Source organism: Ipomoea nil, unplaced genomic scaffold (genome assembly GCF_001879475.1).
Source record: "Ipomoea nil cultivar Tokyo-kokei standard unplaced genomic scaffold, Asagao_1.1 scaffold2845, whole genome shotgun sequence".
NCBI lineage: Eukaryota > Viridiplantae > Streptophyta > Magnoliopsida > Solanales > Convolvulaceae > Ipomoea > Ipomoea nil.
In genome coordinates, this window is record NW_017619273.1 from 8,380,962 (window position 1) to 8,405,680 (window position 24,719).

General features: G+C 37.1%; 3 protein-coding genes across 6 annotated transcripts; all 3 read right to left on the reverse strand.

The window, feature by feature from the left end:
* Window positions 1–3,445: 3,445 nt before the first annotated feature.
* Window positions 3,446–3,925, reverse strand: LOC109159932. The gene has a single exon (XM_019308045.1). It carries the CDS (start codon window positions 3,923–3,925, stop codon window positions 3,446–3,448), a length of 480 nt encoding a protein of 159 aa, XP_019163590.1.
* Window positions 3,926–12,213: 8,288 nt separating this feature from the next.
* LOC109160242 (NDR1/HIN1-like protein 12) lies at window positions 12,214–12,968 on the reverse strand. The gene has a single exon (XM_019308504.1). The coding sequence runs from the start codon at window positions 12,874–12,876 to the stop codon at window positions 12,250–12,252; it is 627 nt and encodes a 208-aa protein (XP_019164049.1). The 5' UTR covers window positions 12,877–12,968; the 3' UTR covers window positions 12,214–12,249.
* A 4,183-nt stretch (window positions 12,969–17,151) lies between these two features.
* LOC109160240 (protein YLS9-like) lies at window positions 17,152–20,905 on the reverse strand. 4 transcript variants are annotated; one of them, XR_002050719.1, is made up of 3 exons: window positions 19,982–20,905; window positions 19,177–19,320; window positions 17,192–17,445 (listed from the first exon to the last, which is right to left on the reverse strand). XR_002050719.1 is itself a non-coding variant. In XM_019308502.1 (2 exons), exon 1 carries the CDS (start codon window positions 20,757–20,759, stop codon window positions 20,004–20,006), a length of 756 nt encoding a protein of 251 aa, XP_019164047.1. In that variant the 5' UTR covers window positions 20,760–20,905; the 3' UTR covers window positions 17,152–17,445; window positions 19,982–20,003. The 4 variants fall into 4 exon arrangements, 2 of the variants coding, with proteins under 2 accessions (XP_019164047.1, XP_019164048.1); XR_002050718.1 differs by having other exon boundaries at window positions 19,177–19,410; XM_019308502.1 differs by lacking the exon at window positions 19,177–19,320 and having other exon boundaries at window positions 17,152–17,445.
* Window positions 20,906–24,719: the final 3,814 nt, after the last annotated feature.

Below are 24,719 nucleotides of genomic sequence, written 5' to 3' on the forward strand. Positions count from 1 at the left end.
GTGGCCAAATGCCTGAACTGCCAAAGGGTGAAGGCCGAACGATGCAAACCCAAGGGGCTCGTACAACCCCTTGAGATACCACAAGGAAAGTGGGATTCCATATCCATGGACTTCGTTGGAGGGTTACCCCCAACAAAAACCGGCAAGGATAAAATCTGGGTCATAGTGGACCGACTAACCAAAACGGCGCGATTCATTGCCATGAAGGAAACATGGACGATGACACAACTGGCCTAAGCCTACCTAAACCGAGTGGTGAAATACCACGGAATTCCCCGAAACATTGTGTCTGATAGAGACTCCAGGTTCCTCTCACAATTCTGGAAATCACTTGCAATCGGCCTTGGGGACACAATTAAAACTAAGCACTGCATTCCACCCCACCACCGACGGCCAAACCGAGAGAACCATTCAGACTCTCAAACACATGCTAAGAGCCTGTGTGTTAGACTTTCAAGGGACATGGGAAGAACACCTAGACCTTATTGAATTCTCGTACAACAACAGCTACCACGCAAGCATTCGTATGGCACCCTACGAAGCCCTATACGAACAAAAATGTAGAACCCCCCTATGTTGGGAGGACATGGTCGACTCGGTGACACTAGGGCCCCAATACCTACAAGACACCATAACCAAGGTCAAACACATCCAAGAAAGGATGAAGGCTGCCCAGGACCGCCAGAAATCCTACGCCGACCTAAAGAGAAAACAAGCCGAATTCAACCCGGGGACAAGGTCTGGTTGAGAATCTCACTCACGCGAGGGGTAATGAGATTTGGAAGAAAAGGAAAACTCAGCCCTCGATTTATCGGCCCCTATGGAATCGTCGAAAGAGTCGGGAATCTGGCCTACCGCCTCGCTCTACCCATTGAACTAGAACGAGTACACAACGTATTCCACATATCCCAGCTAAAGAAATACGTGCACGACCCAAGCCACGTGCTACAACCCGAGGTCGTGGACCTCGACGAGTCACTAGCATACGTAGAAAGACCCGTAAGAATCCTGGACACCAAGACAAGAACTACCCGTCGTCGAGCCATAGAAATGGTAAAAGTCCTCTGGACCAACCATGGGACCGAAGAAGCAACATGGGAACTCAAGGACACGATGAAGGAACGCTACCCCAAACTCTTCACACCAGGTAACCAAGAGGAAGTCGCTCGGCAAGACCAAGCTTCGGGGACGAAGCTTCCCGTTAAGGGGGGGAGAGTGTAACACCCAGTGTTACGATCCCTAAAACCAATTAATCACTTAACCAATTACCCAAAGAAAGAATTAAATTACAATAATTAATTAGGAAAAGGTCCACCATAGTCCGTGGGCCCTCATCTCTAAACCCAACCCCTAGTCCTAAAAGGAATAGAGTTAGCAAGCCTATAGTATTTGGGCCCTAATTAGGACTCTTAAATATATAAATAGGGGAACATAGGAGGCACCTAGAACCCCCACCACAATAATCTCTCACCACACAAGGAGCTCCAAGAATTCCCCTAGGAGAAATCAAGAAAGAAGAAAGACTTAAAGAAAGATCCTTCATAGCCAAGGAAATTAATTAAGGCTAAGAGGTAACCCATGTCTCAACAAAACCTATTTTCCTAGCTATGATCTCCCTCTTAGGCATCCTCCTATATTCTTGTGTCTTGATGAATTGTTATGATATGATCTTGATAATTGGTGATATGGTTTTATCTTGATATTCTTGATGATGATAAGGGTTTCTTGATGATTGTGTGATGTTCTTGATGAATCTGGATATTTCTTGATATTAAAAGATGGGTTACGTTCTTGATGATTTAATTGTGATTAGAGCCCTAGGATGTAACGTGGAACTCGTATGATGTTATTCTTGATGTATTGGGTGGGAATTCGCATGTTTGGGGTGTTAATTATGTTTAGAAAGCATGATAGGATATGTGCCGTATGTTTCTCGCTTTTGATCCGTTAATTGTTTACGTGTTTCCATCAATTGCGTTTTAAAGTGTCTAAGCATGGTTTCGGGTTCCACAAAGGTTCCCGGGGCGTTATTGGTGAAAAAGAGTCAGTGGGGGGTAGGTGGGGGTAGGGGACCCGCCACCTACCCGCGGCCAGGATGGACGTCGCCGGCAGCGGGCAAGCGACTACCCGGAAGTTTGCCACCGGCGGGCAGCCGGCGGGTGACCCCTCACCCACCAGCTACCCGCTGGAAATTCTCCCACTTTGGGATCCCGGCTTCCCCGTTTGATGTTCCCCCGACCCCCGTGGTGTCCCAACGGACTCCGTCTATCGTGCCTATGTCTAGTTTGATGTTCGGGTACCATTCGTAGGTTTAATAAGTCTTATATATTACATGCTAGTTGAATTGGTATCCCATTGGCCTAAGGTGTAAGAAGTATGAACCCCTTAGGATTATTCTTAGTATGTGGATGATCACGCATAGGTTTCGTTATACGATTTCTCCCCCTTCCCAATGTGTCAATGTGGGTTGCATGTGTTTGCTATGTGTTATGTCACTATGTGTGCATGATACCCCAATTTGGTTGCGATCAAATTGGTTATTCCTGAGCTGCGGTTCAGAAGCTGGCTGCGGTCAGATTTACACTCTCGGGCTGCGGTCCACCGTTTGGTTGCGATCAAACGTTTTACATGAGCTGCGGTTCATATTCCTGGCTGCGGTCAGATGACTACTCTTGGGCTGCGGTCCACTGTTTGATTGCGATCAAACATTATGATGAGATGCGGTTCATCGGTCGGTTGCGATCGACCCCTCCGTGTTGCGATACGGGGCAGGGTGCTGCGGGGCCGTGTCAGAGCTATATGCGCTGACCCTCATGTATGGGCATGCGATTGGTCCTGTGACACCAACAAAGTGTACTATGTGATGAGATATGGATGGTTTGATGATTACGAATGTTATGAAAGTGTGACCATAGGATACATGCTAGAAAACCGTATATGCTTGGTTATGACTATTGGTTGTGCTTATCTCTATCTGTCGAGTCCGTTCCCTGTGCTTGTAAATTATGTTACTGTTGACTGTGTTTATCCCTATCTGTCGAGTTTATTCCCTGTTTTGAAAGCTAGAGTCTCTTAGGATATATCTTCATGCTTCGAAATGGTTTTTCTTATATCTATATATATGCCTATATGTATTGTATTTCAACGCGTTGGAGTGGGTTACCAGCATCTCTCGCTGAACAGATATATTTGGCTTTTAGGCACAGAGGAGTAGACACTGGAGCGCGCTAGAGTCTTGGAGCGTAGAAGTAGATAGTTTCCTCTTCGGCCTGCGTGCCACACTTATGCATTTACATTATTAAGGATATTAGTTAGTTAGCCTGTGCACCTGAGTTCTCTAGCTCAGGTGTGGCATAGCACCCCGTACTCTTTATATCATGTTTTGGGATTTAATGAGATTCTACCTTTATTATATAAGTTTCAAAAGTTTTAAAATTTCGGGGTGTTACACCTGCAACTCGCCGAGCAGCGGTAAAGCGCGAGACCGAGTCGACGAGCCGAGGGTTTGCTCGATGACCTGCCAAAGTTGTCGGGAAGTTCCACGGCCGACGGCGAGACGGAGGGTTTCCTCGGACAAGGATGAGATAATCATTGACAGTATTGCCTTATCCTGTCGTCGCCACGAGATCTTTCGCGCCGAGAGATCCGAAGCCGCCGCCGCGTCGCTGTAGACGGTCGAAGAAGTCGCCGGTGAAGCCGTCGGGAACGGCACAGTGCCGTCAATAAAACCAAGGAGTCCTTGGCCCTCGAGGAACGGGAGCATCTGCGTCCTCCAGAATAGATCATTCCGGGAGGTTAACTTCAAGGAGACAAAGTGATGTGCCGACGAAAGGCTATTACCAGTGGGCATCGAAGGAACCTCGGTAACGGTCCGCTCAGAAGATCCAAGAACAGAGCCGTCATCATTAACACCGAGGGTTTCCATGAGAGAAAACCTGGATAACTGATACCAGATGAGAATATAGATTGTGTTGTATTGAATATCAAAGTCTAAGAATACAATATATAGGCACGAAATAGAGTTCTAGTCTAATACTAATAATATAGTCCTAATAGTCACAACTATAACTATGAATGCATAACAAACCAATTAACTCCATGCATGCATCATGCATGTAATTGTAGAGAAATCTAGCTTCTAGCATTATAAAAGCTTGCTAGGCACGTACTAACGTCTTGGGAGAGACTTTTTGTAAAACAAAACTTTAGTATACTTTCCAACCTTAGAAGAGTGTTCCAAGTTCCAACCTCAATTGCTTGTAACCAGTATACGTACTAAGACTGGATATTAATAAAATCAACTTTGTCTAGCCATTTTCATAGTATCTACTCTACACATTACATAGTGCATAATTCCTAAATTAGAGTTAATTCCACCAGAGGTCCCTTGTCTTTGTTAGCAATTCTAAATGCAATCCCAGACTATCGTTTGTCATTTAACATCCTAGCTAGACTATTATTTTTTGGATACTTTTATTCCTTCTCATGACTTTTCCTACTTTTAATAAGGGCATTTTGGTCTTTTCATATTTTTATTTTGTTAATTTCACAATTTCAACCAATTTAAATGAATTGGTTTAAAACTTTCGGTAACCTCTGATTTTTAGTAACCATATTTTTCAACCGGTTTTTAGTAAAATCCTAAACCAATTAATCCGGTTGAAACCGGAAAAATAACAAAAGAAAAATATGAATAGACAAAAATGCCTTTACTAAAAGTAAGAAAAGTCATGAGAAGAATTAAAAGTGTTCAAAAAATAATATTTTAAGATGTTAAATGTCAAAAATATAGTCTGAAATTAAATTTAAAATTGTCATAAAAAATAATGGACCTCTGGTGGAATTAAATCTCCTAAGTTATGTACGCCATCAAGGCATAATTCAATATTCGTGTCAGTTGGTAAACTAGAAAATATGTTATCTAAAATATAATTTTGGGGGGAGAACTTTGCTATTTTTTTTCTTTTTTTTTTTCCTAAGAATAGGCGCTTGAAAATAGGGGACAGATAAGTGTGGTGCTGTGGGTGACTTCAATTATTTGTTGAGTAGTGTTTCTATGAGCAGAAAAGAACAAAAACTTGGTGTAGATACAAGAGACTTCAATTCATTTAAGATGCTGTTTTCATCAGAATGGTTAAAAGTGAGCCAGTATGGTACATTGTCTTTCTATGCATTGTTCATTAAATTGTGAGATCTGTATTGTCATAATATGATCTCTTTTTTATTTTTATTTATTGGAAAAGTTAGTCAGAGGGTTTAATCATTTTTCTCTTTGAAAAACAAAAATTCTATAGTACATGATGTGCAATATTAATGATGCAAAAGTAAGAACGGATTTAATTCATTCATTTGGATAATATATATATATATATATATATATATATATAATCGCATTCAGGTGTGAATGCTTCGCCCAGGCGCGAAATAGGAATGGATTCTGTCCGTCCACGTGTCCAGATCTAATAGATGAGAAACACTGATTTTTTTTTTAAAAGCACGGTGGCATTTTCTTAAATAATTGAACATCGAAGTGCAAGTAAAATGTATTACAAGTGCATGTAAAATGTATTATAGGTGCAAGTAAAACTTTACACCGAGTATCAATACTAAGTGCACCTATAGTTATAAGTAGTTGCACCTATAGTTCTAAGTAGTTGCACACATAGTTATAAGTAGTTGCAACTAGGTGCATGAATGTTTGCGGGTGGTTTTCAGGGGTATTACTACGCGCTGAACTCATATCAATGAATGTTAACAAGGCAAAATTACATACACTTATAGGTGAAAGTAGGTGCACCAATAGTTATAAATAGTTGCATCTATAGTAATAAATAGTTGCACCTATAGTTATAAATAGTTGCACCTATAGTTATAAGCACACCCAGGTGCATGAATGTTTGCGGGAAGTGAATGCTAACAAGGCAAAATTACATGCACTTATAGGTGAAAGTAGGTGCACTTGTAAGTAATTTTACTTGCACTTTGATGTTCAATTATTTACGAAAATGCCACCGCATTTTTTTTTAATTATTAGATTTGGACACGTGTCACGCGCTGATTCGTTCGCATATTCCTTCCTGGGCACTTATTCGCACCTGAGTGCATCCCTATATATATATATATATATATATATCAATGATTAAGTTTGTTATAAAATAAATTGGAAAAATATGAGTTGTTTTTATAAATATTGAAAACTTAAAATTTTACAATAAGTCAATAATTATAAAATTAATTTCATATTTATTTTAGTAAAACTCTCCATCATTATGAACCTTGATGGATGCCTATGATCAATCCCGACTGAGATCACACACACACGGTTCAAGTGTGGCAATGTCCTTAGGTGTTGCGGTGCGGCGTTACCAATAGTTCAACAAATATACACCATCAACGTTAGGAAAATGCACCACAAAAATACATAGAAATTAGGTACACATCAGGGCCGGATTTTAGACTGTGCAAGCTGGGCGACCGCACAGAGCCCCAAATTTTAGAGGGGCCCCAAATTTTAGAGGTCCAGTATTTAATTTTTACATAGTTTAAAAATAAAAATTAAAAGTTTTCAATTAAATTTAAAAGGTTTAATTTTGTGAAGAGATGGTGAGAATGTGTATTTATTGTATTTTAACTTGGAGGTCAAAGGTTCGAAACTTGCATGTATTGGTTTTCAAAATTGTAATTTTGTAGGGCCACATTTATTTACTAGAACAGGGCCACAAAAACTTAAAATACGGCCCTGGTACACATCACCAAAAACACACCATTAGGTGTGAGTAAAAACACAATACATTGTTCGGAAATACACCATTGAGGTGTGGTGAGTTATATGGTGTATTTTTTGGGTCTGTTGTGTATTTTTTGAAATTTTTTTGCATTTCATTGTGGTGTGTTTCCCTTACACTGTTGGTGCATGTTATTAACACTGTTGGTGTATTCTGAAATTCCGCCGCACCTAAGGACATCGCCGCATTGGAACGTTTTCATATATATATATATATATATATATATATATATATATATATATATATATATATATATATATATATATATATATATATATATATAGAGAGAGAGAGAGAGAGAGAGAGAGAGAGAGAGAGAGAATCATGATCAAATGAGAATCGGTCTTCTTGTGCGAACTATCTACTTTGTGGTGCAACTTGTAATGACTTATTGTGCATATTAAAAACTTCTATCAAAACACATTATAAAGTATTTTTTTTTAAAATGCATTGGTATTTTCGTAATTAATTTGAACTTACGATTGTGCAACTTGCATTGTAATACCTGGTTATGCAATTCACACGTTTGCACAGAATAACCGGTTTTCATCATTTGATCATCCCCTACACGCACACAGACGTAGACTTTCAATTTCTATTTCTAGTTTTCATTCTCATACTTAATAAACTCATAACATAGGCACTTTTTTTAGACTCACATGATAAAAGAATACTTTATCATTACTTGCTACATCAGAGAATAAAGAAATAGATGTATGTACATTTAAAAAAAAAAAAAACTATAATTGTCATAAAAATGTATCAAATTGACCCTTAAGTCCAGTGAATTATAGGATTAGGTCTCCTAACTCAAAGAAGGGGGAAAACTCCAATAAGGTCATTTAAACCAGTGAAATTAAGTTATGGCATTACTTATTTAGTACGTTACCGTTGAGTCCTAATGCTTATGTGGAACTTAAGTGTACAATTTTTTATTTTTAAAATTGTAAATTAAAAAAAAAAAAAAACCACCGGTCATTGCTTATTTTAAAAAATTTAACAATTTAGGCTTGGTTTTTTTAAATAAAAATTATAAACTTAAAATCCACATAAGCACCAAGATCTTGCACGTTAGTCTAGTCACTACTGTTCCGATAGTAACTTACTGAATATATAATGGTAGGACGTAATTGCATAATTTTGTCAATTTAAAAAAAAAAAAAAAAAAAAAAAAAAAAAAAAAAAAAAAAAACTTCATTATTAGAGGGGTTTTATTTAGTTAGAAGGTACCATTTCATTATTATTATTATTATTATTATTATTATTATTATTATTATTATTATTATTTTATTTTATTTTATTTTATTTAGTTAGATTTGAAAGTTATATATAACCCGCTTTTCAGTGTATTAAAAGTGATAGAAAAAAATTTCATCCACCCATAGTACATATAATAAATATTCACATTTAAAATTCTGCATTAGATCAGATATTGTTGTTTTCACTTTTTTTTTTAAACATGAATTTTTTTTTTTTTTTTTTGAAGAGAATAAACATGAATTATTGAAAAAAATGAATGGTACATGATTAACATTCAGAACAAAGTTGATGGTACATGCATGTATAGAGTTAATACTCAAAATCGTCTACGACTAATCGATTATAGTGGTTTTTCTCAATTTTGTCTTAAACGATTTTGGTGACTTAATGTAGTCCCAGAGTTTTGTGTTTTTACTCAATTTTGTCCCAGACTTTTGTATTTCTACTCAATTTAGTCCCACATTTGTTATTCCGTCCATTTGTTGTTAAATAAATAGACAATTCAGTAATTTTAATATTGGCATCTCTTTATTCATGAGCAAATACCAATTTTGGTCCCACGAGTATTAGCAAAATGACGGTTTTAGTCCACATGTTTAATTCCTACCAATTTTCATCCACGACTATTGTTTTAGTACCAATTTTAATCCATGACTATTGTTTTAGTACCAAAATTCATCACGTCGGTCACCCATCAATTTAAGACATCCCGAAATCTAAAAATTTTAAGGGTATTTTCGCTATTTTCAACTTAATATTCCAATTTGAGCATAAATAAATGAATTTAAGCCCTAAGATTTATCCCAATTCGTTGTTCTCCTCCCCATCCTACCTTAATTTGAGGAGGAAAACTGCAAATTGGGATAGATCTTAAGGCTTAAATTTCTTTATTCATGCTCAAATATGGATCCTAATTTGAAAATTACGAAACTACCCTTAATAATTTCATATTCCGGCATGTCTTAAACGAAGGAGTGACCGACGTGATGAATTTTGGCACTAAAACAATAGTTGTGGATGAAAATTGGTACTAAAACAATAGTCGTGGATGAAAATTGGTAGGAATTAAACATGTGGACCAAAATTGTCATTTTGCTAATACTCGTGGGACCAAAATTGGTATTTACTCCTTTATTCATAGACATGTGAAGTGCGAAATCCATCTTTTTTTACGAATTACTCCCAGAATCACTTCTAAAGCTGCGAATATAAAATTTGATTCGTAGGTCTGAGAGTAACTCTAGTTGTAATTCGTGTAAGAAAGAGATATTTCTCACTTCGCAGGTTGAAAGTAAAGAGAGGTCAATATTGATATTATTGAATTGTCCCTTTATTTAACACCAATTTGACGGAATAACAAACGGAGGACTAAATTGAGCGAAACACAAAAGCCTGGAACTATATTAGGTCACCAAAGTCGTTTAGGACGAAATTGAGAAAAACCACTATATTCGAGGACAATTTTGGGTATTAACTCTGCATGTATAGGTATAACTGTACAAGTAAATGGAATATCTCGCTTAAAGTGATACAATTTTAAATGAGAAATAATATCAATAAATATTTTATTAGAACCACGCATGTCAATCAAAATGCATGTATTATGAAGAGTGCAATAATCATTTTTTTTAAATAATAAAGTTAGTTTAAAATAAAATATTATAAAAAAAATAATAGTGTGTTTGAATTGGAGATACATACTATGGAAAGTGCCGGCGGTGTCTTCCATATATTGTTAGGAACATGATCCAAAACTCATGCTAATACTTAATTATTAGTCAAACAAGGAGCCAATTTATTATTGTATATGTACTTCATGGAAACCCTAATATTAAATCAACACCCAACTAGCTAAGTAACTAAGCCTAAGGAACCCTTTTTTTTTTTGGGAAAAAAAAAATGAGAGAGGGGAATTAATAATTAATAATTAATAATCAAATATGCCATCTAATTATATACTAAAATGCAATCAAATCATCAAACTAAAAAAATTCTAATTCAATCCTTAAACTTGTTAAAATTGTGCAATTAATCCATTTTGACATATAATAACATGTTACCTCTAAGTCACATGTCATGTAGGATGACACATAGATTACTATTTTTTAAAAATTACTTTTTTAAAAACAAATCAAAATAATTGTAAATAAAAAATGAAAAATAAAAATTGCATGGCTTCTTCATCCAGATTTGACGAAGGAGCTCGCTAGTTTTTTTTTTTAATGTTACTGAGATGTCATACAAGCAAAATTAATTTTTTTTTTTTTTGATATCACAAGTAAAATTAATTGGTTACCTTTTGATAACCTAATAACAATGTTTTTGTTTTTTAAATAACCTATTGTTATGTTAATTGCACAATTTTTACAAATTTAAGGGGTTAATTATAGTTGTTTTTTTTTTTTTTTTTGTAGTTGCATTTTTTGTATTGGATGCATGACATATTTAACCCTTTATCTCATTATTATATTTCAGCTAGCTATACATGTCTTTATATACATATGTGTGGTTATCTCTATGACATTGGAGTCAATAATATTCAATTAATACAATTATATATAATAATAGTCAAAATGGTTCCTTAATTATTTCATTATTTTTAAATGAGTTTTTAACTCTCAATTCGTTCAAAATGGTTCCTCAACTATGTAAAAGTTTACTCATTTTAGTCATATGTTAGTTACACGAAACACTAAAGAGTAACACTTGTGTGAGACCGTCTCACGAGTCTCAATCCGTGAGACGTGTCTAATCTTTGATTAATGGTCGGATCTTTGACTTCATTAATCAAAGATCCAAACCTGTCTCACGAATTGAGATCCGTGAAACGATCTCACACAAGTTTTTGCAAAGACGAAATTGAAAAAAAAAAATTTCATATACAGTCGAGAGATCATTTTGGGTGAATAGGTAATTGATGACCAATTTGAGAATTATAACATAGTCAAATGACTATTTTGAGTAGAGTTAATTCTCAAATTGGTCCTCCGACTATGGCCTTTTCTCAAATTGGTTCAATGACTTTTAATTGCACCCAAAGTGATCCTCCGACTATTGAATTTTAAGCCAAAATGGTCATCCGTTAGTTTTGGTGTTAAGTGGGTGTTAAAATGAAAGGTAAAACTGGTAATTCAGGTTTTACATTTCAATTTAAAGCAATTTGTCACCCCCCTTTTCTCTGTAAAGTGTTTCCAGGTCTTCCGATTTTCCTTGCTTACGAACGGCCCTGCTTTATAAACTATAGTCGAAGGACCATTTTGGGCATTTTCTCTTTTGAGTATTATCACCTAAATTAGGTCAAAGTACCTGCTAAGTCCCTGTACTTTAGCATTTTGTTCAATTTAATCCTTGTACCTTAATTTTGTTTAATTTAATCCCTGTACTTTAAGATTTAGAACAATTAAGGACAACACTTAACACCGTTGACTTTTTCAGTTAAGTTTGTCCACATGGCGTTGGATTTGCCATGTCAGATTGTGTGATGTGGCATAAAATAATAGTAATTCGTCTAGGCTAAAGAATGAAACAATATATTTTTCGAACACCATGTGGACAAACTTAACAGAAAAAGTTAACAGTGTTAAGTATTGTCCTTAATTGTTCTAAATCTTAAAATACAGGGATTAAATTAAACAAAATTAAGGTATAGGGACTAAATTGAACAAAATGCTACAGTACAGAGACCTAGCAAGTACTTTGTCCCCTAAATTAAATTAGGATTAATTACTATTCTGGTCCCTCAATTGTTTCCCAACTATCAATATAGTATTTAGTTTTCAATTTCATCATCGAATTATTTAAAATTTCGTTAATTAATTAAACCCTTCAAGGATCAAATTGACGAAATTTTAAAAAATAAGGAAATCACCATATTGGTCCATCGGAATGGTTTAATTGACAAACTTTTAAACAATTTAATTAAAAATCAAATAAGTTGAAATTGAAAATTATGGACTACATTAACAGTTGGGGAACAATTGAGCAACCACAATAAATTATATCTATATACACTAAATTTATTTTTTTATTTAAAATATATAAAAAAAAAATCAATTGGAGGGAGAGACCGTCAAAAAAAAAAAAAAAATTCTAGTAACAGAAACATTGATTAACTGAAAAAAAAATTAACAAAGAAACTAAAATTAATAATTAAAAACTACCCAAAAAAAAATGACAAAATTATCAATGCATGCATTAACTTAGCTCAGACATTAACATGACAATTTAGGATCAATCGATACTTGATGGTTGAGCCGACCACTACAGTATTTGGGATATATCCTCCAAAGCTTATATACGCCGGGCAGTCAACGTTCAAATGGTACCTGCCGGAAACGAAGCTCCCCACTCGCCATCTGATCCGTCCATTTACCCTGATGTTAATCATGGCCGTTCCCACGTTCCGGTCGAGGCTGAGCGCGGCCGCGTGGTACGGCGCCACCGGGACGGAGTTACCGTAGACGAAGGGGGACCAGAGGGCGACTTCCTTGTGGGCTTGGTAGGTGGGCGGGAGGTGGGTGGGGAGGGTGATCTGCTGGCCGCGGTAGGCGGCGTAGATGCGGAGGCGGTCGTAGTAGACGCCGATGCGGCCGTTGGGGTTGCGGGCGGAGAGGGTTAGCTGAATGCTGGTGGTGAGGTGGGCGGGGACGGCGGCGGTGAAGTTGAAGGCGTAGATGGTGGCGTCTTGGAGGACGAAGCGGGGTTTGGAAGGGCGGAGGACGGCCCAGGCGAGGAGGACGACTAGGAGGATTAGGATTGCGACGCCGACTACGGCGGCGAGGAGGCGGCGGTGGAGCTTCTGGCTGTGGTGCGGGCACTCTTGGGCCGCCATGGGTGGGATTATTGCTAAATGGGTGATCTCAGCTCTTTTATTATTTACAGTTCAACTGTAAAGTAAAGGCGGGTGAAGGAGAAGAGGATGAGAACAATAATTCCAGGAAGAGAAAATGACATTTTTTCTCTGAGTTATATACTTATACTATTTTTTTCTCTAAATTATTCAAGTGATTGTTTTTTTTCATGAAATGTTAAATGAACATATTTACCTTTAAAATAAATATTTCATTTGTTTTTCTTCTCCAACAAATTATTATTATAATTTGGTTCAAACCAAACAGACACTATATCAACCAAACCAAAATAGTTCAATTACAATATAGAATCGAAACGCGATATTTAGAGTTTATTAAAATCGCGAACCGGAACCGATGGTTCATGCTCCGAACTGAAAAAATAAAATAAAATACATTTATTGTTGAATTTAGACTATTTTAAAATAAAGACGGTTCAAAATCGCGAACCGGATCAGAACCGCCGGTTCACGATTCAGGATCCAATTTTTTTATTCATAATTTTAATAAATTAAAATCCAAATATTGGGTTCTAGATCTAAATCATAACCGGAAACTTTTAAATCGATTGCTATAGTGTCCGGTTCAGTTTGAACCGAACCGTAGTCATCGCTACATATACGCAATAATTTGTTGGAGAAGTAAAACAAATAAATTTGAAAGTAGAAAATGAAACATAAAGTAATATATTTAATTTGTAAAGTAAAATGCATGGTAATAACTAATAAATGGTTCTGATCACAGCATGTGCTGTACTGCCATCAACAACAACCTCATCAAACAAGTCTTGGATATTGGATCACTCTACCACTAGTAGGCAGATCCACACTACATTAAATTACTCCATCAATCTCATTTTATCAGTCCTACCTATTATTCGGTTAAATCAACTCTTTCTTTTTTGTTTATTTCTTTAATATCTTTTACTTATTTTTAAATTTTATTTTTTGTATTTAATAGTATTTTTAGTGTAATTTCTAAATATATAAATTTTGTATATTAATACTAAACTTTATATTATGAAAAATTAGATTAAAAATACCTTCAGTCAAACCTCGTTAACCGAATCAGACACATAAAATGAGACGGAGGAGTACTACCGTATTCAAATAGGATCAAATTTGGTTTTGACCCTAGGTGCCTACATTCTTCTATCTTCGTTTCATTATTCTTGTATCTTCGTTTCATTATTATTTGACCAAAAAAAAATTATTTGTATTAAGACTCTATCAGTCCGAAGTTCTATTATAATTCTTCTTTGTGTATATAATTGTTGTATCTTGTGACTTTTGTAGTTATTCTAAAAATATAGTTCTCATTTAATATCAGTAGTTGAGATTTCTATGACTACTCAATCTCCGACCAATGACAACTTTATCAATTTTTACAAATAGATTGTCTTAAATATAACTACTATTTCTGAATGAACTCTCTTAAATATAACTGCTATTTCCGTGTTGCCTGTGGCTACGAACTCCTTGTCCACGACTTATCATTTTGTTAGTATTAAATTAATTATAAGATAGTTTTTATTCTGAAGAACGCAATTGGTTTCTTTTTATGTGGTCAAAATTTGATAGATTTTATCGATGGAACAGTGACCATTGATTGAACAAAACATAGAAGTGAATTGAATTGAGTTTTACTATTCTCCATCTTTAAACTAATGATAATTATCTTTATTTTGTAGATTGTAAAAAAAAAATTGTCTACATTAAAAAATTATATAATAACATTACCAATAGAAATTCTTAAGAAAGTTCTTTCAAAACAAAAAATTTGGAGTGAAGTTTATAATTTTTTGAATTTTTTTACTGTAAAATAAATTTTTTGTAAGACTTATTAATTAAAGAAATGAAAAAAGCTACGGCATAGCTTGTGCATAAGAGCATCCTTATCAGTTGAGGTTATTTCTCAGGTATTTGTGGGTCCCAGCATCCACCTCATCCTCTATCATCTCATTCAATTACAAAAAATCCCTCTCCACATCAATTTTGAGTTATTTCTCAATCTTTTATGCACCCACCATTTAACCCACTATATTTTAATTATTTCTCTTACATATTGGGACCACAAATATACCATACTTTGCAGGAGAAATATTTTAGAAAGAGTTAATTCCAACAATGGTCCTCCGACTATGTTGATTTTCCACAATTGGTCCCCAACTTTTAATTTGGACAATTTAAACCCTTGACTATCGAATTCTTTCCAATGTTAGTCCTTCCGTCAAATGAAGGTTAAGTGGATGTTAATTTGAGGGGTAAAATAGTCATTTTAGTACTTAATGTCTTCCTCCCTTCCTTGTATACGACATTACAACATACAGAATAACAAAATTCCCTAAATCCCTAAACAATGCGCCGGAATATCTCGACGGCTGAGCTGATCCATGTCCGGTGGGCCATGTTGGCCACTCTCGCCGCCTTGACCGTCGAGTGTCTCACTGACATTACATGGCAAGACGCCGGAAGGGTACATATAGCTCAGAGCGACGACAACGAGGAGCCCGAGAAGGGTCACACTCCAACGACCCAAAAAACAGGGGAGTTGGTGACGGTGGATGGCGAGAGCGGCCTGCATCGCCTTGGACGACGGCACCGCCTTGACCGTCCGCCGGGAATTCGAGAACCAGATCTGGGTTATCGGCAAGGTGGTTCACCGAGTCTGATTTGAATTTGTTGTTGTTGTTGAAAGCTGCTAACATGCCCAGGTTACCGTCCGAGGAAATCGAGGTTCGTCGGGTGATTGAAGCGTGGTGTGAACTATAAGTGGGACTGGAGAGTTTGGTTTGAATTCGAAAGTCAAGGCGTGGCCGCCATTTGACGAGAATGAGTCCTTGTTTGTTTCAAATCGAGTCCTTGTTTGTTTCTATTTGGTGTTGTAAAAAATGGTTATTGTTCAGACAAAATACACGCACTGGATGTCTCCTTGAATCAGGGGCACAAATTAGAGGCAGAAATACTCAGAGATAGGTTTCTGTTCTCTGTTGCCGGTGTCCGAGATGATGTATACATTGTCAGAGGTTGCACTAGTCTTTCTAACTTTGGCAAGGTTGACAATAGCTCCTATAAGACACACAAAAGTGTTCTGGTGTTTAGCCCTTTAACAAAATCATGGCATAAAGCAGCATCCATGAAATATGCAAGATCATCACCTATACTTGGAATTTATGAGGTCAGCTCTGATTATCTAATTATCAGGAACCAACAAATTCGTTCAGAAAGATGATTCCACAGGTCAAGATTCAGGGGAAATTTACAATTTATGAGTTTGGTATTGCTTGTTCATGTGTCGTTTGTAACAGAGAGAGAGGGGCTTTTGGTATCTGCTCATGGTTTCGTGTTTTTACCCATTGGCGGTGATAGAGAGACACTTTTTCCGACGACAGGCTCGACGGCGGCGACTGAAGGCAGTAACCAGAAAACCCGAAGACATCTGGCCTTTGCTCCCTTGCAATTTTTTCTAATTGATTAAAGGGAAAATACACTCAAAGGACATTTTTACCCCTCAATTTGACATCCACTTAACCTTCATCTAACGGAAGGACTAACATTGGAAAGAATTCGATAGTTAAGGGTCTAAATTGTCCAAATTAAAAGCCAGGGACCAATTGTGGAAAATCAATATAGTTGGAGGACCATTGCTGGAATTAACTCTTTTAGAAATAACTCCTCCCCACATCCGCTATTAACTTTGAGTAGAGAGAATTCATGTAGAAATAACTCCTAAATAACTACTAGTGTGGATGCTCTAAAAGGCACTGTCACAACCAATATGACGCACGTAGTGTATTTCAATTTTTTTTTTAAATTTTTACTTCTTGTCATAATTTTTTTCTCCTTTTTCCTCTTCTCCCTTCCCTCGCTCTCCTACATGATCTAAAAAACCATCAAAAATTTTCCATTGTTAAATTTGCTCTGAGTAAATTTTGAGAATCCAAGTAATATTTTTCAGAGTTAATACCTCTAATGGTCCTCCGAGTATTAAAGGTTTAGCAGCTATAGTCCTTCAATAGTCCTCTATGTTTTAAAAAATAACCACTCGTGGTCCTAATTCTTAAAATAACCCGAATTTAAAATTACCACGAGACGTCCTAAAAGGACCACGGGTGGTTATTTTTTAAAACATGGAGGATCATTGGAGGTCATTTAAAACTTGGGAGGACCACAGCTAGGAGGACCATTGGAGGTATTAGTTAGGTGAATGTTTTTTTTTTTTTTTTAAATGCATATGGTTCTTACATGTATGATCCCTTTAGCAATGATTAAACAAGTTATACATGAGAAGAACAGGGGTTCAAAATAGCAGCTGTCACAAGCAATATGTATAAATGTTCAGTTAGAAGAATGAAAAAGCTGTTCATAACCTGCTAGTGGCTGAATAACTTATGTGTAATATACTCCTACTATTACTATCTACGGCACAGCAGACTGGAGTTGGGAGGAATATCAAAAATGCATTGAACACAAGCGGGAGGGGAGCAGCAAGAATCCACGGTGGAGGAGAAGGAATATGTTGAAGAAGACTCCGGGCGGGGCAGTGTGTAACTGAAAATCACAAACATAATTAGCCAAGACACATATCTCAAGTGTAAGAATGTTTGTGGAAGAAGATTACAAGCATCCCTGCTGCCCTGCATAATACAATCACTCTATCACTGCGTTTACTTCAATTCAATTCTTCAGTTTTCATTCCTCCAATTTCTGTTTTCGAATTAGAGACATGTACAAGTAAACATATTTTCTGTTTTCATTTCTCCGGTTAGTAAAGACACAAGACACCCCCCTTATTATTTTCAAAATGCTATATATACTATGATGATAGCCTTACACTATATACATCAAACAAAAACTTAGCAATAATCTTTTGTCCATATCTATAACAGAGTATCCCTTCTAAAGCTAGTTATTATAAACCAGCTTTGACACTAATTGTTTATTATAGCTATAGGTGCCAGAGGACCACAATTAAATTTCTTCTTTCACTACTTCACACTAGCCTTAACTCTAGATCACTTTATATCTAAAGCTAGTTATTATACAACATCTTTTCCCAATAATTTGTACATCCGCCTAAGTGGTGACTAGGTGCTAGGAACCCCTAGCCAAAGGGAAGAATGGGAAAGTTGCCACATTATGCCCTTGGACAACTAGTCAGTTTTTCCTTGTTTGCTTCACTCAAAATGACCTAGTTTTGAGCGAAACGAACCTAATCTTGCCCATCATTGGGCTTCATTTGGAGAATTGCAGTAACACATCACAGCAGCACCACTCGATTGCAACTCTCACCCAGCCCCCAGCACCACAAGCCAACGGCAGTCTCGGTCTCCAGACTCCAGCCCAGGCGCCCATCGGCTCTAAATCTTCTTTGACTTCAGGTTTTAGACGATAAGGTTAATAGGAGGAATACTTGCTAGAATCCTACAAGTCTAAAAAATTCAGATTCATTTTTTTAGTTAGGCACCCATCAAACACTTGATGAGTGCTTTGTGATTTTTGCAACACTGCAAACAATCAAGTAGACTCATCAGAGATGGTATAGATTGGTTTAGCTGAGCTTTTAAAATCAAAATGGAAATTGCATTAGCAATAGCTATTGTTTGTTAACAGAAAATACTATACAAACAAAGGTTAATATTGATAATTATAAAACCAAACAATAACTCCACCATCCTCTACCAAGGTGTACAGCTCTGTTTCAAATCCCTAATGGTAACATGCTTACTTGCATTCTAAATAGTAGGATCAATAGGACCTATAAATTTTCTATAAACATCAAAGTACAACTAACCAAAAGCTTCAGGAGGTTTGATGATTTGTTTAATGAAACTAGGAAAGATTAATATACATTGATAAATTAAAAAATGGTTCAAGCAAAATCCTTAAGAAAAGAATCATAAACAATCTTAATAAAGCAAGGTTTTTATGTTTCTTAAAACAAATATCTAACTGCCCTTGTAAAAGTTCCACATAAATAAACAACATGATTTCCTGGCTCAAATAGATTAAACCATTCAATTGAAGCGACTCAGAGAGCATGTAAATCCAAAAAGTTAAACAAGAAAGGAGAGAGAGACCTGTTCCAAGTAAATCTCATGCAATGAAGGGGGCCAAAATCACAACCAATTTTGTGAGTACAATAATAACTTTCTTGGAAACAAAGAACTGAGCTGTGAAACAATTCTTTTGCAAACAGTTGAAAAGTTCAATTTCAAAGAACAAACTCAATGTTCTGTACACAGCCACACCAAAAATCAAAATAAGGAGCTAAATACCAACCTGAAAATGATGTCATACTGTTTCAGTTTATATATTACAGCAAAGAAGCAAAAAGTTAGTTCTTCATTCCAAGTGCCAAAGTGCCAAAGTGCCAAACTCAAACCACGGTGCAATAATATGATCCCAATGTTCAAACTGTTTCCCCTGCCTGAAGAAAATATCTCTACTTGTGTTCATTTGTGTGATAACTCACTAAAGCACATACCAAATTAGAACTTGCATGTGCTGTTAGAGCTGAACGTGACAATTAAATCTGAAACACGAGAAAGTGGCTCTACTAGGTGTGGATGTACTAACCAATTCATCAATTACTAATGTCAAACGAGAAATAAAATGTGTCACGGATCCCAGTCTGTTTTAACAAGCTTAACATGAGTGTGTACTTATTTAAGTATGTTAAGTTTATAAAATAGATAATCAAATACAGGAGTAACTTTCGGAGTTTGGACATTCAAAAACACGGCTGCAAAAACTTAGGATACTAGGAGGACAAAGAGGCTTCCTAGGTGGATTCAAGTAGAATTAGTCTTTCTTCTCAATATCATAATTTACAGCAAATTACCAGTTTATCAGTGTAACACCAACACTTCATACAGAAGTCACTGTCAAAAGAAGGCCCAATCAGAATTAAATTCTTAGAATTCAACAACTCATGATATCATCATTTGTTGCATGTAACAATCAGAATTTCCCCAAATTAAAGGAACATAAAATGACATCATATTTGCCGTCCTAAACATAATGGCAACCAATACATTTTTGCAAAATCAAATTCAAAAGGCAGAGTTATCCAAAGAAAATTCACCTGAAAGTGCAGTTAGTCACCATCAAAGCCGCACCACACACTGCCTTGGACCTCCGACCAAGTTGCCAGAAGATTTGTTTTGGACAAGTCCGACCTTCAACTCCCCACAATAAACTCTCAGAAACCTACTCCTCGCCTTCCACGATCCCGCCTTGAACCTAACCCTAGCCAGCATAAGCACATCGAATTCAATGTTGGGCGTCTCCTTCTTGATCCCTTCCACAACCCTATTATCCACAAACGTTCTAGTAGCAGCGAATGTAGCCTTGGAGGCGGTCTCGCTCCTCTTATCCTGAAAGAAAGGCGCCACACTGGTCTCAGCAAGCTGCTTCGAGTCGTAGTAAATCGAGGCCTGAATGTCATCGTAGTCGATAGTCATCTTCTTGTTAGGGTTCCGAGCCGTGAACTGGAAGTCCCAATTCCCCGATAGAAAGTTATCCGAGAGGTTGAAGCTGGAAACCGACAACGAATCCACGCGGACCTCGGGGAGGCGGGGACGGAGGATGAGCCAGACGATGAAGATAACCGTGCCGGCGATGACGAAGCAGGCGATGAATATGGCGAGCACGCGCCGGAGGAAGGTGGCGCGTTGCACGGCGTAAGCATCGGGCTGCTGGTAGTAAGGGTTATTGTTGTTGTAGTAATTATAGTTGTAGGCAGCGGGAGGCGGAGCGGCATAAGGATAGGCAGTGCCGGAGGAGGGTGGAGGATAACCGTTTTGATTAGCCGGTCCGGCGGGGTAGCTGGTGACAGGCTGTGGCCTAGTCTGATCGGCCATGGCCGGCGACGGGGAGAGTATCGTGCAGGTGAAGACTTAAGGTTGGACTGGGGGAAGTGGGTGTTTTAGTACTTTCAAGGTAGGACTGTTTTCGAGTCGGCGAAGAATACGGTGTGAACACACTATACGCGTAGACGTAGAGAAGAAACTTGCGTCTAAGTTTTACAACTCAATAGCATATTAGCATCTTACCATTTCTAAATCTTTCGATTACTTAGAGAGTTATAACATGTTTGGTTTACGTGAATAAAGTAATATTTTTGGGGATAAGTCTATTATTTTGTTTGATAATTCATTTTAGAAAAGTAAGATGAATTTTGGGAGGCATCTAACTGATGCAAGTAATTAACTTGAAAGAATTGGTGGTAGAAGTCTAGGGTAGCATTTAGTTTGTAGTCGTGACAAAGGTGGGGAAATAGGTAATTAGCCTGTAAAAGTTAGGGGCAAGTTGGCCGGGCACCAAGTCGTAATATTGACAGGTTTGGCTGAGTAGGGGAAGCGGAGGGATAAGGAGGCCGTAGCGAATGGAAAGGTAGTGAATGCTAAGGTAGCTCATTGGTGGAGGTTCATCAATGAATCGCTCGCCAGAGGAGACTACATCAACTGAGGGGCCAATAAGGTTTTATATGAACTCGAGTTTGGAGGACTTAGTCATAGTAGATTAAAGAAATGGTGGAGGAGCAAGATCTTCAAAAAAATTGGAACCATGAGCAATAACACTGGTAAGGAAGATATATGGCTTAGAGGGGTAAGGGGGCAAGGGGAGCAGAAGATGAAGGAGGGAATGTTTTATGACCTCCATTCATCAAATGGGCGCGAGATAAGTGGAGGGAGAGGCCACTAAAGAAGAAGAAGACATTTAAAAATGGGAAGTGAAAAGAATATAGAGAGAGTCAAACCTAGAGGTGTTTGAGAATTTGAGGAAGAGAATAGACGATAGTTAGGACCGCAGAATTGAGGAAAAAAAGGACTTGAGAGCTTGAGGCTATGAAATAGAAAGAATGTGAAAGTAAAATGGGTGAAAAGAGTCGGTATTTTTTGGGAAAGAGGTTGTGCCAAGGTTGTGCCACATGACGGAGATCGCAAGGGTTGTCAGTCGAAAAAATATTGACTTGTGTCGTTAACTCCTTGAGCCATAAGAAAATAGGGGACTAACTGATGGATTTGGTACCAGCGGTCTGGTGTTCGATCTCAACCCAAGTTGTCGACCTTGACTCATTTTGGTATGCAATTCTAGAACATGCTACTAGCCTATTTTTGGAAGTCATAACCTAGATGATTTAGTCTCAAAGTTTATGAGATTATTTTCCTATTTTACAAGAAATCAATTAATTTGTAATTAAGGTGCAAGATTTGAGGGATTTACTTTTTTAATTTAAGTTGAGTACTCGATAGGGAATATTCCCTCAGTATACCTCCCTCTACGTACTGTATACATGCTCGGTATTAGGTCAGGTCATCGAGAGGAATGATTCCCGACTTTGACTGACCACTAGCTTGATGTGCCCGACCTAAACACGACGACCGAGAGAACGCTTCGTCAACATTAGACTTTGTTCCACCTTAGGGTCGACCCCGACATTCTTAGGTTGGGAAGTTCGCCCCGAGCAAGACTACTTAAAGATTGAGACCCAGATTCCTGACTTTGTACCGAGCATATCACTTAGTGGATGATCCGAAATATTGCAACACATCGACATTGTGGCATTGTTCCCAAGCTAGCCGATTGCATGCGTGACACGTGTTAGGCATCCGAGAGCTCGACATGTGTCTCTTATCATCCCCTATAAATACCACATTTAATGCTGGAAGGGAAGACTTTTTTGCATTTTCACTTACTATATTATAGCTCGAAACTCTCTGACCTTGCATTGTCACCTGAACCTAATAGCTTAAACCAGCAAATAGACCAGTAGTTAATGATCTTCATACGATCCAATCCTAGTACTTGTACGTGTTTGTGAATACCTCCGTATTTACTACATCAGTACCATAATTAAGTTTGAGCTGTATAAATACCTTAAAAAAGACCTTGTAAAGGGTTCAAAATTCTTTTTATAAAAGCAATAACCACTTGTCCACACTTATTATAATCTTTCTTGGCAATTTTCTTGTTCCCCGATCAGTTGAGATTGTCAGTCGTCGACTGCATAAGTTGTAAAACTAACACACGTGTGTGTGGAGGGTAATTTTGTCTTTTTAATATTTATTACATTTCTAGTCTATAGTCCAACCAAACATTAGAATACAATTTTTAAAGTGTTTTTATTCCAGGAACAAAATAATAGAATGTAATTCCTATTCTATTCTATTGCCAAATAAGATTCTTATTCCTCCAAAATTCATTTCCTAACCTAAATGCATTGTTAGTGATAAGTGTAAAATAAATCTTTGGGTTGTCAAATTAAAAAGATACATAATTAGATAATTTATGATAAAAAAAATTGTATAATCTAGATAACTACAACATTATTTTTGATAAATATGTTAATTGATTAGACACACCCATAGCGTGACATTTTGTTTAATTTGGGTTGGATATGGAGATGTATCGTTGGCCATGTTTGATAAGCCCATTAGTTAGGTCAAGAGGTGTATGGAGAAGTAGGTGGGTTGAGGGGTGAGATGAATCAACCCAGGAAGAATGCAAGCAGGGGTTGGTCGACGGTTGGCTGGCATCTGGAGCCGTCGAAAAGCGCACTGGCCCCCAGTGGGAAGTGCGCCTCGGCCACGTGGCTCGTTAAGCTATGGTTGTGCCACAGTTGTGGGGGCCCGTGGCCAGGCAGGGAGGTCGGTGCATGTTCGCCTCCGCTTGCCATGACGTGATCGGCGAGAGTGGTGCGCGCCTCGTTGTGTCGCTAGCACCCAACCGGCACTCGTGGTGTTGGATGGATCATGTATGTGAGGTTGGTGAGCATGGCACACGTGGTTGGTGCAGGGAAGATCCGTTTGGATCACCGTACACGTGGATGGCGTTGTGGCGTTGTGAGCATCAAAACTAAGTGCACCTGACGTTATAACTAGGTGCACCTATAGTTATATAAATAGTTGCATCTAGATGCATGAATGTTAACAAGACAAAATTACATGCACTTGTAGGTGAAAGTAGGTGCACTTATAAGTGATTTTACCTGAACTTTTTACTTGCAAAGGTGCACCAACTACTTGCACTTATAACACATTTACATGCACCAAAGTTCGAGTAATGTCACCGTGTCGTTTTTAAAATTACATCTGATTCATTCATCTGGACACATGGACAAAGTTGAATGATTTTCCTTCCTCCCCTAGGCAGGCAGTATATATATATATATATATATATATATATATATATATATATATATATATATATATATATATATATATATATATATATATATATATATATCATCGGCTGGAGGACATCCTGCAGTTTGAATACTGAAGCAGGTGATAAAAAGAGCATTCATCGGAAAGTCGTTATATCGTGGACCGCGGTGTACATGCACCGCAGTCAAAACGACGTCGTTTCTGTTAACGCAGCGCGCATTTTTTGGTGTGTTAATTACCCACTGAAACTACAGTGTATCTAAACTGACACTATAGTGTATCTAAACCGACAATGCATCACGTATTATTTTATATATTATCAAATGAAAATGCAGTTATATCAAAATGATACTGTAGTTGTGGTGAAATGAAACTGCAGTGTATATAAAAAGAAACTGAATACCATTTCACACATTTGAGTATATATTGTGCAATGAAGCTGTAATTATATCAAAATGATCATGTAGTTGTGTTTTAATGAAACTATAGTGTATATAAAATAAAATTAAATAACATTTTCACATATTTGAGTATATAAATATCGAATGAAAGTGTAGTTATATCGAAATGAAACTATAATTGTGTTGAACTGAAACTGCAGTGTATACAAAATGAAACTGAATAACAGAGTTACTTTTTGCGGAACGACGC

What these genes read in the sequence shown, in the direction of transcription:
- LOC109159932 (XM_019308045.1), bottom strand. Translation starts at nt 3,925, where the DNA reads ATGGAAACCCTCGGTGTTAATGATGACGGCTCTGTTCTTGGATCTTCT.
- LOC109160242 (XM_019308504.1), bottom strand. Translation starts at nt 12,876, where the DNA reads ATGGCGGCCCAAGAGTGCCCGCACCACAGCCAGAAGCTCCACCGCCGC.
- LOC109160240 (XM_019308502.1), bottom strand. Translation starts at nt 20,759, where the DNA reads ATGGCCGATCAGACTAGGCCACAGCCTGTCACCAGCTACCCCGCCGGA.